This window comes from Leptodactylus fuscus, chromosome 5, assembly GCF_031893055.1.
Source record: "Leptodactylus fuscus isolate aLepFus1 chromosome 5, aLepFus1.hap2, whole genome shotgun sequence".
Classification (NCBI taxonomy): Eukaryota; Metazoa; Chordata; class Amphibia; order Anura; family Leptodactylidae; genus Leptodactylus; species Leptodactylus fuscus.
In genome coordinates this window covers 1290506-1304694 of record NC_134269.1, presented here as the reverse complement: position 1 = coordinate 1304694, position 14189 = coordinate 1290506, and the positions used below count along the sequence as shown (strand labels likewise).

The window sequence follows — 14189 nt, the reverse complement described above, 5'->3', positions numbered from 1 at the left end:
TACAACCAGAATGAATGATCATCAATGGTGTCTCTTAGGACAGTGATAGTTGGGAGTGATCAGCATAAGGATTGATCTGATTAGATTAGAACTGTTATATGTATATAAAACTATAAGGAAACTTAATACTAAGCCTTGAGGAAGAAATATGATGGATCATTGAACCTTAGACATTGTCAGGTCTCCAGTAGAGAATTAGAAGCGAGATAGAAGAACAAAGAGAACATTTCTCAGTAAATGGGTGCGTTGGGGTCAACGTCATAGCTTATAGAAAACCATACTGGGGGTGCAGGGGATTTTATTTGAGGTACCATTGAGTCATTTGGGGATTTGGGTGGTCACCCTATAAACTTACTAGGTCCAAACAACAAGGATGTCCATTAGGTTTAGTCATGGAGATCAGCCAAGGTGTTTAAGGTGTCAGAGCTTCAATTTCCTTTTGATGTAAAAACTCTTCATGGTCTCGATGATCTCTTTGTTCCTCATGCTGTATATTATGGGGTTGGTAAATGGGGTGAGCATAATATACAGCAAAGATTTTAACTTGTTCTCATAGAATTCGTTCACACTTGATGGAGAAGCGTAGATAGCAATGAGGGAGCCGTAATAAATGCAGACCACTAGAAGGTGAGAGCTACATGTGGAGAAGGCTTTTCTTCTACCTTTTGAGGAGGACATCTTAAAAATCACAATAAAGATGCAGATGTAGGACACAGCGATGCAAACCAAAGGCAAGTATGAGACAGCAATGGCAAGTGAGAAGTCAAGCCAGGTCAGGACATTGACATCTGAAGATGTGAGAGCAAGAATAGGAGCAAAATCACAAAAGAAGTGGTCAACGATGTTGGAGGAACAAAACTGTAACTGACTAATGAGAATAACTTCAATTTTTACGTAAATGATCCCAACCAACCAAGGTATAAAGACCATCTGGATACAAAGAGTCATATTCATTATGGAAGAATACCTTAATGGGAGACAAATGGCCAAGTATCGGTCAAGAGACATCACCATGAGGGTGTAGCACTGAGCACAGGTGGAGACAAAAACAAAGAAGAACTGAGAGATACAACCATAGATGGACATGCTGCCACCCTCTGACCATATGATGACCAGCATGTTTGGTACAATAGAGGTGGTGAGAATCAGGTCAGCCAAGGACAGATTTGAGATAAAGAAGTACATTGGACGATGGAGACGGTAATTGTAGGACACCAACATGATGATCATAACATTTCCAAGAAATGTGAACATGTACACAAGGAAGGCAAGACTAAAGAAGACAATCCGGAACTTGTGGATATTCTGGAAGCCAATGAGAAAGATCTCAGTCACCGTGGTCTGGTTGTCCCCACACATGGTCCAGAATAATGGGATTCTTCTAGTCTAGAAATACACAATATTCCTATTTATATACCAATAGGTTGTATCAGTTAGTGATGAGCAGATGTTTCCTTTCTTACCTTTTCATCAGGAGGAGAGATGACTAGTATTGGAAATGTATATATCTAGTGATCAATGATATTCTAAAAACGTGAACACAAATATTAAAGAAGACAATCCTGAACTTGTGGAAGCCAATGAGAAATCTCTCAGTCACCGTGGTCTGGTTGTCTCCTCAGTCTGACGTGGCAACAACACGGGGTATTGGGCGTTGTCTTTAGACTGGTCATCTCATGTTCTCCTAAAAGAGAAAAGAAAGGACCCATCTGTCTAAGGCCTCGTCCACACAAGCAATCTGTTTTGTAGGCTATACATTGTAGAGTATTTCTGTCATTGATCTGTGTACAATCCATGTGAAATCCGTGCACCTTCTGTGTATTTGTGTGTCTTTTATTTTTCAGCATTACCTATGATGTTGTCCTCAGGGACACATAGACTTGAAAGGTCAAAACAATTAGAATTAAAAAAAAATAAATAATGCACGTAACAATTTTATTCTCAGTGTCTCTCCATGATACAAACAGACAGGTATACGGCTCCATTCACTATAATGGGCCCACGTCCTAACCCAATGCCTGTTCTCGGGGGTGGAATGTAAAATCACAAAAGCACAACACACAATACACGAAACAGTAAGTGGATAAAAAAATATCCCAACTACTGAAAGACATAACTTTAGAACTGTAGGAAGAGATGTATATTGAAGGACACATTGTACTCCATAGTGGTGCCATGTAATATTCCATATTATACAGTGTACAAGGAACCACAAACATTTCAGATTGGGGGGAAAAAAAAACTATATTTGTACAAGGTAACCTGTCGACCATTACAATTACAATAATTCCAAATTTATATACATTTTTGTTTGTTAAGTTATTTTAAGATTTTAATAAAATTCTGAAACTTCTCGGATTCGCCACATTCTGTCAGCACACAATACACAAAACAGTCAATTGATAAAAATATTCTTACACTAGTAACTTTTTTTTGTTGGGCCAGTTGCACTTTTTATTGATACTAATTTCGAGATTCTCTGATTTTTAGTTATCTTTTTTTCGGTGATTTAGATTTTTCTAATTATATTGTTCACCATATAATAAAATAATTTTATGTGGATACTATTTATAGTAAATTCAATAAAATGTATCACTGAAACTAATTTTATAATTTAAATTTAAAATAAAATAAAATGGACAATAAAAATATAAAACGTGCAGTCTTAAATAGAGTTGTAATAATAATGGATAAGAAGAACAACAAAAATATGTAGAAGGAGAAGGAGCAGGAGAAGGAGAAGGAGTATGAGAAGGAGCAGGACAAGGAGAAGGACCAGGAGAAGGACCAGGAGAAGGAGCAGGAGAACAAGCATGAGAAGGAGCAGGAGAAGGAGTAAGATCAGGAGAAGGAGAATGAGAAGGAGCAGGAGAAGGAGCATGAGAAGGAGAAGGAGCAGGAAAAAGAGAAGGAGTATGAGAAGGAGCAGGACAAGGAGAAGGACCAGGAGAAGGAGCATGAGAAGGAGCAGGAGAAGGAGCAAGAGGAGGAGAAGGAGCATGAAAAGGAGAAGGAGCAGGAGGAGGAGAAGGAGTATGAGAAGGAGAAGGAGCAGGAGAAGGAGAAGGAGTATGAGAAGGAGCAGGACAAGGAGAAGGACAAGGAGAAGGACCAGGAGAAGGACCAGGAGAAGGAGCAGGAGAACAAGCATGAGAAGGAGCAGGAGAAGGAGTAAGATCAGGAGAAGGAGAATGAGAAGGAGCAGGAGAAGGAGCATGAGAAGGAGAAGGAGCAGGAAAAAGAGAAGGAGTATGAGAAGGAGAAGGACCAGGAGAAGGAGCAGGAGAAGGAGAAGGAGCATGAGAAGGAGCAGGAGAAGGAGCAAGAGGAGGAGAAGGAGCATGAAAAGGAGAAGGAGCAGGAGGAGGAGAAGGAGTATGAGAAGGAGAAGGAGCAGGAGCAGGAGAAGGAGAAGGAGAAGGAGCAGGAGAAGATGAAGGAGCAGGAGAAAGAGAAGGAGAAGGAGCAGGAGAAGATGAAGGAGCAGGAGAAAGAGAAGGAGCATGAGAAGGAAAAGGACCAGGAGAAGGAGAAGGAGCATGAGAAGGAACAAGAGGAGGAGAAGGAGCAGGAGAAGGAATAAGAGGAGGGGAAGGAGCATGAAAAGGAGAAGGAGCAGGATGATGAGAAGGAGCATGAAAAGGAGAAGTAGCAGGATGAGGAGAAGGAGCATGAGAAGGAGCAGGAGAAGGAGAAGGAGCATGAGAAGGAGAAGGACCAGGAGAAGGAGAAGGAGCATGAGAAGGAACAGGAGAAGGAGAAGGAGCAGAAGAAGGAGCAGAAGAAGGAGCTGGAGAAGAAGGAGCATGAAAAGGAGCAGGAGAAGGAGAAAGAGCAGGAAAAGAAGCAGGAGAAGAAGCAGGAGAAGAAGCAGGAGAAGGATCAGGAGAAGATGCAGGAGAAGGATCAGGAGAAGGAGAAAGAGAAGGAGAATCAACTACCTTGCTAATGTTGACAATCAAGTCCATATCATACAGTAAGTTTTTGAAATTAATAAAATCTACCATTATTCATTCCATATTAATAATAAGTTTTTATTGTTATCACTGTCGCAGTAAAATACATATTTTTAATTCCGTCATATAATTTGTTGTTATTCCCTTTCTAAATTATAAATAGAAATGTTTTGATATGTTTTATTTTAGTGTCTGCATTTTCTTTACATATCTGAATTTTTTTAATTTTAATCTTACAATTTTCTGTCTGCCTATTTTTAAATGTTATATTTTTATATTTTACTGTATGTAAGTTTGTAAAATCATAGAAACACGATACAAATAATGACATTTGTGTAGGGGCTCCATAAGATTTGTCCTTGTTACTTACAGTTGTGGAGTCTGCAGATCAGTCTGAGACAGTCCGGGCTCCTCTATTGTTATCCATTCCGGTCTCTTCCTTACGTGATCTTTCCCACCTGTGACACTTCTGTGGGATTATTGGTTCCTTTTATACCACTATTAACCTCGGGAGACCAATTTTTCAGTCTGGTAACACAAATATATCTCGTATCGGAGGTCTCCGTATAGAATACAATCCCCAAATGGGTAATTTCCCATCTCCGACACACACCAGTGCAAGAGATCAGAAACAAGTCAACGACTCAAGGGAACCAATTAGCAGGTTAACAGGTCATTGATGTCACATATAGAGAGAGATTTTTCTGAGACATGTTGCAATTCATTGCATAGATTCATTATTATTGTTATTATTTTATATTTCTATCTACTTCTGGAAATAGCGACGACGTTTACTATGAATTATAGATAAGAATATTTCCAATTTAGGGATTGTTGATCCTGCACAATGTGATTGTAGGAATAAGCAAAGGAGTCAAAACAAAAAAGAAAAAAAAAACATCACAAAGGCTGAATATTTCTATGATGAAGTCGTTTACCAAATGAATTTTTTTAATAAAAAGCCTATATTGTTACAAATCTGATTCCAAAATACAAAAACAAAATCCTGTTTATGAAATGGCAATACATTGATTGTTCATGGATTTGCTCTTCTCATCTCTCTACAACATATTGGGCAATGACCTTATGGCCAGGAAAGACCAGACGGCAAAGTCTATGATAGGACAAGCTCATAGATTTGCTAAGTTTATTAAGAGGTGAGATGGTAAAGAGCGGTCCTTGTCAGTGTCACCGATAAATTATAACTAGGGCCATAGGGAAATGTGAGGAGAACAAAGGGTTAGCAGGGGGTGACATAGGAGGTAGCAGGGGGTAACATAGGCAGTAGCAGGGGGTGATATAGGAGGTAGCAGGGGAGTGGCATAGGAGGTAGCAGGGATTATATAGGAGGTAGCAGGGGGTGATATAGGAGGTAGCAGGGGGTGATATAGGGGGTAGCAGGGGGTGATATAGGTGGTAGCAGGAGGTGATATAGGAGGTAGCAGGGGGTGATATAGGAGGTAGCAGGGGGTGATATAGGAGGTAGCAGGGGGTGATATAGGAGGTAGCAGGGGGTGATATAGGAGGTAGCAGGGAGTGATATAGGAGGTAGCAGGGGGTAACATAGGCAGTAGCAGGGGGTGATATAGGAGGTAGCAGGGGAGTGGCATAGGAGGTAGCAGGGGGTGATATAGGAGGTAGCAGGGGGTGATATAGGAGGTAGCAGGGGGTAACATAGGCAGTAGCAGGGGGTGATATAGGAGGTAGCAGGGGAGTGGCATAGGAGGTAGCAGGGATTATATAGGAGGTAGCAGGGGGTGATATAGGAGGTAGCAGGGGGTGATATAGGGGGTAGCAGGGGGTGATATAGGTGGTAGCAGGAGGTGATATAGGAGGTAGCAGGGGGTGATATAGGAGGTAGCAGGGGGTGATATAGGAGGTAGCAGGGGGTGATATAGGAGGTAGCAGGGAGTGATATAGGAGGTAGCAGGGGGTGATATAGGGGGTAGCAGGGGGTAACATAGGCAGTAGCAGGGGGTGATATAGGAGGTAGCAGGGGAGTGGCATAGGAGGTAGCAGGGGGTGATATAGGAGGTAGCAGGGGGTGATATAGGAGGTAGCAGGGGGTGATATAGGAGGTAGCAGGGGGTGATATAGGAGGTAGCAGGGGGTGATATAGGGGGTAGCAGGGGGTAACATAGGCAGTAGCAGGGGGTGATATAGGAGGTAGCAGGGGAGTGGCATAGGAGGTAGCAGGGGGTGATATAGGAGGTAGCAGGGGGTGATATAGGGGGTAGCAGGGGGTGATATAGGAGGTAGCAGGGATTATATAGGAGGTAGAAGGGGGTGATATAGGAGGTAGCAGGGGGTGATATAGGGGGTAGCAGGGGGTGATATAGGGGGTAGCAGGGGGTGATATAGGTGGTAGCAGGAGGTGATATAGGAGGTAGCAGGGGGTGATATAGGAGGTAGCAGGTGGGTATAGGAAATCAAGACACTGCTCACAAACTTCCATACAAACACCTATCAGCCAGACCAACAGGGAGTCACCAGAGCTGTGAAGGATCTCAAGTACATCCTACAGACCACAGCAGAACTAGCAGGCCTGAAACCAACCAAACCAGTAAGACAAACCAACAGACAGTCCCACAAATGGTTCGACAGTGACTGCAGTGCATTATGCCGTACCCTAAGAACAGCCTCCAACCAAAAACACAGGGACCCCAACAACAAGGAGGTGAGGGAAGCCTACAGCAATCTATGCAAGCAATACAAGGGCACCCTCAGAGAGAAGAAACAGAAGTACCTCTCCCACAAAATAGAGCAACTAGAGGACTCCCTCCAGGACAGCTCATTCTGGGAGACCTGGCACCACATGGGCACAAAGCCCAAGAAAAAACTCCCTCCACAATCAAAATGGCAATATCTGGCTCAACTACTTCAGAGGTCTCTACAAAAACATCCCAGAAGAAGACCTAATCCCAGAACAGCAACAGATAATCACCAAACTGAGGGACATGGAGAAAGTCATGAAAGACTTCCAGAACCCTCTGGATTTTGTGGCCACAAAATAACGGGGAGTATACGATCCGAACTCCCATTGAAATGAATGGGAGCATTTTGAGTGCGTCATCTGCCGACACATGTATATGTGCCAGATTGCGCTCCACTTTCCTCCGTGTGAACTTACTCTAATAAGCACCTCTTTAAATCACGTTCCCCATGACAACCACATATGGAATAGGCAATGGGAAATCCTGTCATTGTGTGTGTGTGATGTGGTAAGACCTTCCAAAATTCACTTTTCTAGCCCTTAACATGAGCCCTTCCAAATTAAGTTCCAGGCCCTTAATCTGAGCTCCCAGCAGAGATTGGGGCCCTTCAGGTGACTTCAGTCTCTACCGGCAGCCAATGGTTTTTTTCAATTTTTTTCACTGCCTCCGTTGTCGTAGTTCCTGTCCCACCTCCTCTGCACAGTTATTGCTGCAAAAAAAGCGCCAGGAAAGGTGGGAGGGGATACGAATTGTTACTGCGTTTGCGGCCTTTCGCCTTTAGGTGTTCGCTCATCTCTAATACTCACCTGTCCCTGATGCTCTGGTGAGGTCCCATACCTCCCAGTTCATCTGCTCCAGCGGCGTCTTTTGGAATTTTACTGAAGCTGCTGATTGGCCACAGCGGTGACGTGACAGTTGAGGTCAATCAGTGAAGGGCTTGACATCACAGGTCCTGAGGTCTGCTGGGGTCGCTGATTGGCCTCAGTGGTCAGGGAACCTCAGCAGCTTCAGCGCAATACCGGAAGAGACTCGGCAAAGCAGACAAATGGCAGGCACGGGACAACACCGGAGCAACCGGGACAGGTGAGTAGGTATCTATTTATTTTCTTCACTGCATCCAGTTTATTTAAACTTAAAATTTTTTTCCTCCACAACCCCTTTAATGTCTAGAAATATCCCAGTATCTCAATGGGAGTTATCGATTCAGAGATTCCTCTGAGGTTAACATTACTCCTTTGACTACATGGCTTCCATGTCCACCATCTTAGCTATCATGGTTGGCACGTCGATAGGTCCATTATGAACATTAGTCAATTCAGGCATTTTATTCCAGAAATGATCTACTGTATCACTCCGACCCTCTCTAGAAGCAGACATAGTAATTCATAGTAAGTGGAAGTCTTTCTGCAAAGCAAGCATCATACCCTTGATAAAGGCCCCAGCCACTGCCTGCTCTGAGCTGGGTATATCAGAAAACGGGTCCACTTATTCCAAATGAGGTTGCCCACCATCTGCTGTATCCTCCACTCTCTGGTCTGACAGTGCTTTCTGGCTCTCAGAGTTACTTTTCTGTGGCAGGTGTGGAGCTGGACATGTACTCGTCGCCATCTTGATTGCAGTATCTCCACTTGCAATGAAGCAATGCAATGCATTATGAGTAAGTCTGCTCCTCCTAACTGAGTCGCTCTCCTGCACAGTACTGAAGCCAACCCTAACAAGGATACATCCCTTTATGTGGGTCCATAGGGGTATTCAGTATCTGTTTAGCATTCGCAGGACCATTTGCATATAGAAGAAATTAGTCAATCGTTTAGGCCTGCTTTCGGTACTTTCCTTCTGGTCATCATACTAAAGATACAGTATATGTCTGATACAGTCCTAAAACCAAGGAAGTTATAAAAGTAAAGTCGTATTCCTTTTGCAACTCTAAGGGAAGCTTTAAAGATGTTAGGAGGTCTCAGGACTGGAGTTCACAGACCCGCGGCTGTCCTTCTACTCCCCAAGGCCACACTTAAAGATAATTGTGAAGATTTTGCTTAAAAACTTTGTGCACTGAGTTTAATAACCATTGTCTCAAGAAAGGAGACTCGATCACGAGAGACTTTCTGCAAACTTTGCTCCATTGCCTCCACGTTGCTGGAACGTATGTGAGTATAAAGTGAGATTGTATTCAGCCTAAAATAAAGAGCACGACACAATGGTTCAGGCCTAGGCCATGACTATCAGTTAGGTGGTGCACATACGTCCACAAATAAGACTTCATCCCTCAACAAAATTACTCTTGGACTTCATTGGATTGAACTATTGATACGTCTTTATAGATGTGTCTTCCCTCGTCTTTCCACTTGGCTGGACGTGTCCATCTATGAGTATCACAAGGTAAGCAACATGTTGTTGTGATATGTTAAAGTGATAAGCTAACCATCCTATTTGTGTCTATGTGTGGCCTCGCAGTGGTGGAGAGGGATTGTAGCCTTCTGAGGCTTTTGTTAGCATGTCATGATATTGTGTTGGGTTGAAATGGTTTCATGAGAAATTGGAGTCCAAACTGGAGATCAGTTATATGGACAATTTATATTTTTTACCAGGTTTCTTCTCTCAATGCTTTGATTTCCTTTTTCTATAAAAACTCTTCATGGTCTCAATGATCTCTTTGTTCCTCATGCTGTATATTATTGGGTTGGTAAATGGGGTGAGCACAACAAAGAGCAAAGACTTTAACTTGTTCTCATAGAATTCGTTCACACTTGATGGAGACAGGTAGACGCCAATGAGGGAGCCGTAGTAAGTGCAGACCACGAGAAGGTGAGAGCTACATGTCGAGAAGGCTTTTTGTCTTCCTTTCGAGGAAGGGATCTTCAAAATCACAATAAAGATGCAGATATAGGACACAGTGATACAAACAAAGGGCAAGTACAAGATAGAAACTCCAAGTGAGAAGTCAACCCAAGTCAAGAGTTGGAAATCTGAAGATGTGAGAGCAAGAAGAGGGGCAAAATCACAAAAGAAATGGTCAATGATGTTAGAGGAACAAAATTCTAATTGACTTATCATAATGACTTCAATTTTTAAGTAAACAATCCCGATTAGCCAAGATCCTACAACCAACTGAATACAACAAGTCATATTCATTATGGAAGAATACCGTAAAGGGAGACAAATGGCCAAGTATCGGTCAAGAGACATCACCATGAGGATGCAGCACTGAGCGCAAGTGGAGATGAATACAAAGAAGAACTGAGAGATACAACCATTGAAAGAGATGCTGCCACCTTCTGACCATATGATGGCCAACATGTTTGGTACGATAGTGGTGGTGAGAATCAGGTCAGCCAAGGACAGATTTGAGATAAAGAAGTACATTGGACAGTGGAGACGGTAATTGTAGGACACCAGCAGGATGATCATAAAATTTCCAAGAAAAGTGAACATGTACATAAGAAGGGTAAGACTAAAGAAGACAATCCGGAATGTGTGGATATTCTGGAAGCCGATGAGAAAGATCTCAGTCACCGTGGTCTGGTTGTCTCCACACATGATACCAATGCAATAATGGGATTACTATGGACTAAAAACAAATAGGATTAGGAATATACAGTGAGATAGAAATATTTAAGCTTTTAGATATTGTAGAATTCTACATAAAGGTCAAAAATTTGTATATTACATTTATAATCCAAAATGTCCTATGTCCGTCTACACCTCGATGTAAGCGCAGATTCTCCTTCTTTAACTTTTTGAAAATTTTAAGATATCTTGATTTAAGTGGCACAAGATGACCGGCTTCAAAAACTCTGTGTCCATCCATTGAAACACATAAGCTTAAAAGAAAAATCACAATTTATCTCAAAGCAGACAGGTGGGTCTTAATTTTAGGTCTGTAGAACCAATAAAATCCATCAAAAAACTGCCTTCAGACTAAAACATCTGTGAAGGATCTCGCCTTACCAAGCACACCTGCGGTCACCCTTCTTACCTTTTTACGTCCCGTGAGTGTCTGGGCTCATCTAGGATAATACAAAATGAGCTTTATAGATTTTGTATATTTATTAGCCCCAGTGGGTCGGTACTAGCCACTAACGTATGCATAAATATACGTCAATGACTCGTCAAGCAGATACAGATTAAAAAAAAATCAATACAACACAGAAAATAAAAGGAGAATAAAAGAGTGGAGAAGATATAATGACAAACAAAGTGATGGTTTGGGTCACTGGGGCCTCCGAGCGCTTTCTCACATGCTGTCCCAGAGTTAGGGATCTCCTCGCTGCTTCTTTGCTGAGCCTTTCCTGAGTGATCTAGAATCTAGGTCTTCCTGTCGGCATATGGCCAGTGCCCGAAAAACACCTTTTGCATGGTAGCCCGGGAAAGAAAGGTGTTTTCCTAGCTGAGCTTAAACTGTGTTTTTGGTTCAACTAAAGGTCAATAGCCCTCCTTCCCTCTGTGGACTTCTACCGTCTAGGGGCCATAAACTGTCTGGCTACAGAGGCCATCCCCCATGGTATATACATAAAACCACTGGAGTGAATTGACCTCCAAGATAAACAAAGCTTGAGCACAACATTGCCGGAGATATGTGTAGGACTGATATGACCAAGTAAAAATACCTTTCAAAGAAAGAAACATGGCTGAGGGTCTATTCCTTCACAGCCCCTCGTTGCAGAAACGCACCCTAATTTGTTACAGATTTTGTTGCCATTTTTTAAGCCAGAGCCAACAATGCTACAGAAGGAATGAGAGACATAGAGGAAGTTCTTATACTTCTACCTTCCACTCAGTCCACTCCTGGCTTTGGCTCCAAAAAACTCAACAAAAGCCGCAATAATTTTTTTTTTTTTTTTTTCTTTTTTTTTTTTTTTCACCATGGGGCCTCAGCCTTAGACACACTGTACGGTGTTGTGAGGTTTTGGAAAGGCGCATTGCCTTCCTACATTGTATTGTATTGACAACAAAAGACCTTCCAAAAAATGACCAAACAATAGACTAAAAATTTATGGAATCATTGAAAACGAGACTTTTACGAGGAAGCCCCGAGGGTGGGTTGAGGGTCTGTCCGGAGACAATGAACAAGTCAACAACAACAATGATACAATATTCACAGACTCTCGTTACTGGTTACTTTGTTAGTCAGGTTTTGTTAACGTTTCTCCCTCATTTTAGGATTCCCCTACAACTTCTGCTGTTTCTCCTCCTCACCCAGAAATGTCTATGAGTGACTTTTGTGAATTATCTTTCTTACAATTTACCTTTGGTTTCCATTATTTGTTCCCGTCATTCTGACCCATGAATAACATGACATTGTTACAGTTTTGTATTCTGGAGATCGGCCATAAACCATCTGGATTCCTCATCAGCCTGGATGTGTCTTTGTGACATTTCTCTGGAATATCTTCTCTCTTTTATACCATTTCTGATGACAAACCATTGCCTTGTCTCAGAGGTCTCTGTACGAGCTCAGACATGAAGCCTCTTAGTAATTGAATCTATAGATAGACATCTAGTTATTGAAATCTTTTACATCATATTCCCAAATGCGCAAATCTCAAACACACACCGGGGACAGCACACGGATCCGAGACAATTATATGGCATCAGCTACAAGGTTATAGAAGAATTCTGCATATACATAAAACTTCAATATAACTAAATATTATATGTATTCTTATGTATCTTCTTTATTATTATTTACACCGACGAAGTATAGAAGTCTATGGAAAACCTTGACCGTGACATTAGTGGTGGGGCTAATCCTAAAATTTCTGATTTTTGGAACATGAGGTGTAAACATGAATTCGATGATAAAGTAATAAATCACATAGATGATCATATAAGTACAATATATTTAATGTATACATTCCTCATATGGTAACACAATTCTATTTGGAGACAATACTTTCAAGCATAATTCCATGGTAAGACATGGAAGGTTCAGACATGGTAATGTTCACGGAAATCAATGTAGGCTCTTTATATGTAAATGATGATGATGATGATGATGATGATGATTATTAGAGATGAGCGAGTAGGTATTGGATAGAACACTATGGTATTCGAAATATTCGTAATCTATCGAGTACCACTCGCTATTCACAGTAAATATTCGATTCAGATCCAGCGTTGATTGGCCGAATGTACTACAGTGTATAGCATTTGGCCAATCAACGCTGGTTCGGCAGCAGGCTCGTCCTTACTAGTCAGGAGAGCTGGCAGCTTGCTGTTATGAGGGAGCTTACTTTTTCTCATTGGAATGAATTGACCAGCGTTCATTGGACAGTGTAAAGCATTCAGCCAATCAACACTGGTTCTGCTGGAGGCGGAGTTTAAGATCTGACCTCAGCAGTCTCCATTGGTCCAATATCGTGCCCAGAATGCTCCAGGTCATCGTAGAAGGTGGAAGCGCCATATCGTTTGCCAGCTGTGTGAGTCAGCTTTACATGTTTGCAGGCACCGCCATAGCAGAATGTCTTCTTCTCACCTCCATGTCCTATGATCGATACTTGGCCATCTGCCAGCCGCTGCACTACTCCTCCATTATGACTTACACGTGACATGTCCATTTAGTCGCCTTCTCATGGGTGTGCGCTACAATCCTGCCCGCAATTACTGCCGGTCTTGTTTCTGTCCTTGACTTCTGCGGCTCTAACGCCATCGACCACTTTCTCTGTGATCTTTCCCCGCTCCTCAAACTCTCCTGCTCTGACACCTCGGCCATAGAACTTGACGTTTCTGCTCAAACAATTCCCATCCTTGTCTTTGCTTTTATCTACATTGTCGGAACTTATGTGAATATTGTAGTTGCCATCTTAAAGATCCCCTCCACCATTGGGCGTAAGAAGGCCTTTTCTACCTGCAGCTCCCACCTGACGGTTGTCTGTACATATTACGGTACCATGATGTCTCTATACGTCACCGCAAACAGACAACAGTCAATTAAAGTGAACAAGACTCTTTCCTTGTTGTATAATGTGGTGACGCCGTTATTGAATCCCATCATTTATAGTCTGCGGAATAAAGAAATAAGGAAGTCACTCCCATCGCTTTTTAGAAAACATATATAAATGTAGACCCAGGACAAAGGACACAACCTTACTCCGATTGTTATTTTTTGTGTGTTTTTGTTTATTAAATGAGGACTTTTTGAATTTTTTACATTCTAATTAGAGCAAAGTCTAGAAAAATTGGATTTTGACACATCGCTGGATTTTGCCAAAAAAGTGCATTCTATCCGAATGAATCCTGGTTGCAGAGAACCTGTATAGTGGGGTAGAACACTGGGCCTTGCAGTAACACACATGGGGAGTCTGCTGTGGTAGTGAAGCAATACAGTGAGTCAGTATGACAGGAGTCGCTCTTAGCACCGCTGCACACTTCACTTATACGGGGCCAAAACTGACCAAGTAACTGACCATACACATAACTGACCTTACACCAGGTGTAAAGAACCATGCAGAGGTCCAAGATCTTACTGTAGCATGAAATATCCCACTCCTTCTACATACTACGTCTACTGATTTCACAG

At 42.2% G+C, this 14189-nt stretch overlaps 2 protein-coding genes and 1 pseudogene across 2 annotated transcripts; 1 reads left to right on the top strand and 2 right to left on the bottom strand.

Moving 5' to 3' along the window:
- Window positions 1-420: 420 nt before the first annotated feature.
- Window positions 421-1185, bottom strand: LOC142204233 (olfactory receptor 1C1-like). Its single transcript, XM_075275542.1, has one exon. The coding sequence runs from the start codon at window positions 1183-1185 to the stop codon at window positions 421-423; it is 765 nt and encodes a 254-aa protein (XP_075131643.1).
- An 8083-nt stretch (window positions 1186-9268) lies between these two features.
- LOC142204232 (olfactory receptor 1E16-like) lies at window positions 9269-10207 on the bottom strand. Its single transcript, XM_075275541.1, has one exon. It carries the CDS (start codon window positions 10205-10207, stop codon window positions 9269-9271), a length of 939 nt encoding a protein of 312 aa, XP_075131642.1.
- A 1755-nt stretch (window positions 10208-11962) lies between these two features.
- LOC142204231 (olfactory receptor 11L1-like) lies at window positions 11963-13728 on the top strand (annotated as a pseudogene).
- Window positions 13729-14189: the final 461 nt, after the last annotated feature.

What these genes read in the sequence shown, in the direction of transcription:
- LOC142204233 (XM_075275542.1), bottom strand. Translation starts at nt 1,185, where the DNA reads ATGTACTTCTTTATCTCAAATCTGTCCTTGGCTGACCTGATTCTCACC.
- LOC142204232 (XM_075275541.1), bottom strand. Translation starts at nt 10,207, where the DNA reads ATGTGTGGAGACAACCAGACCACGGTGACTGAGATCTTTCTCATCGGC.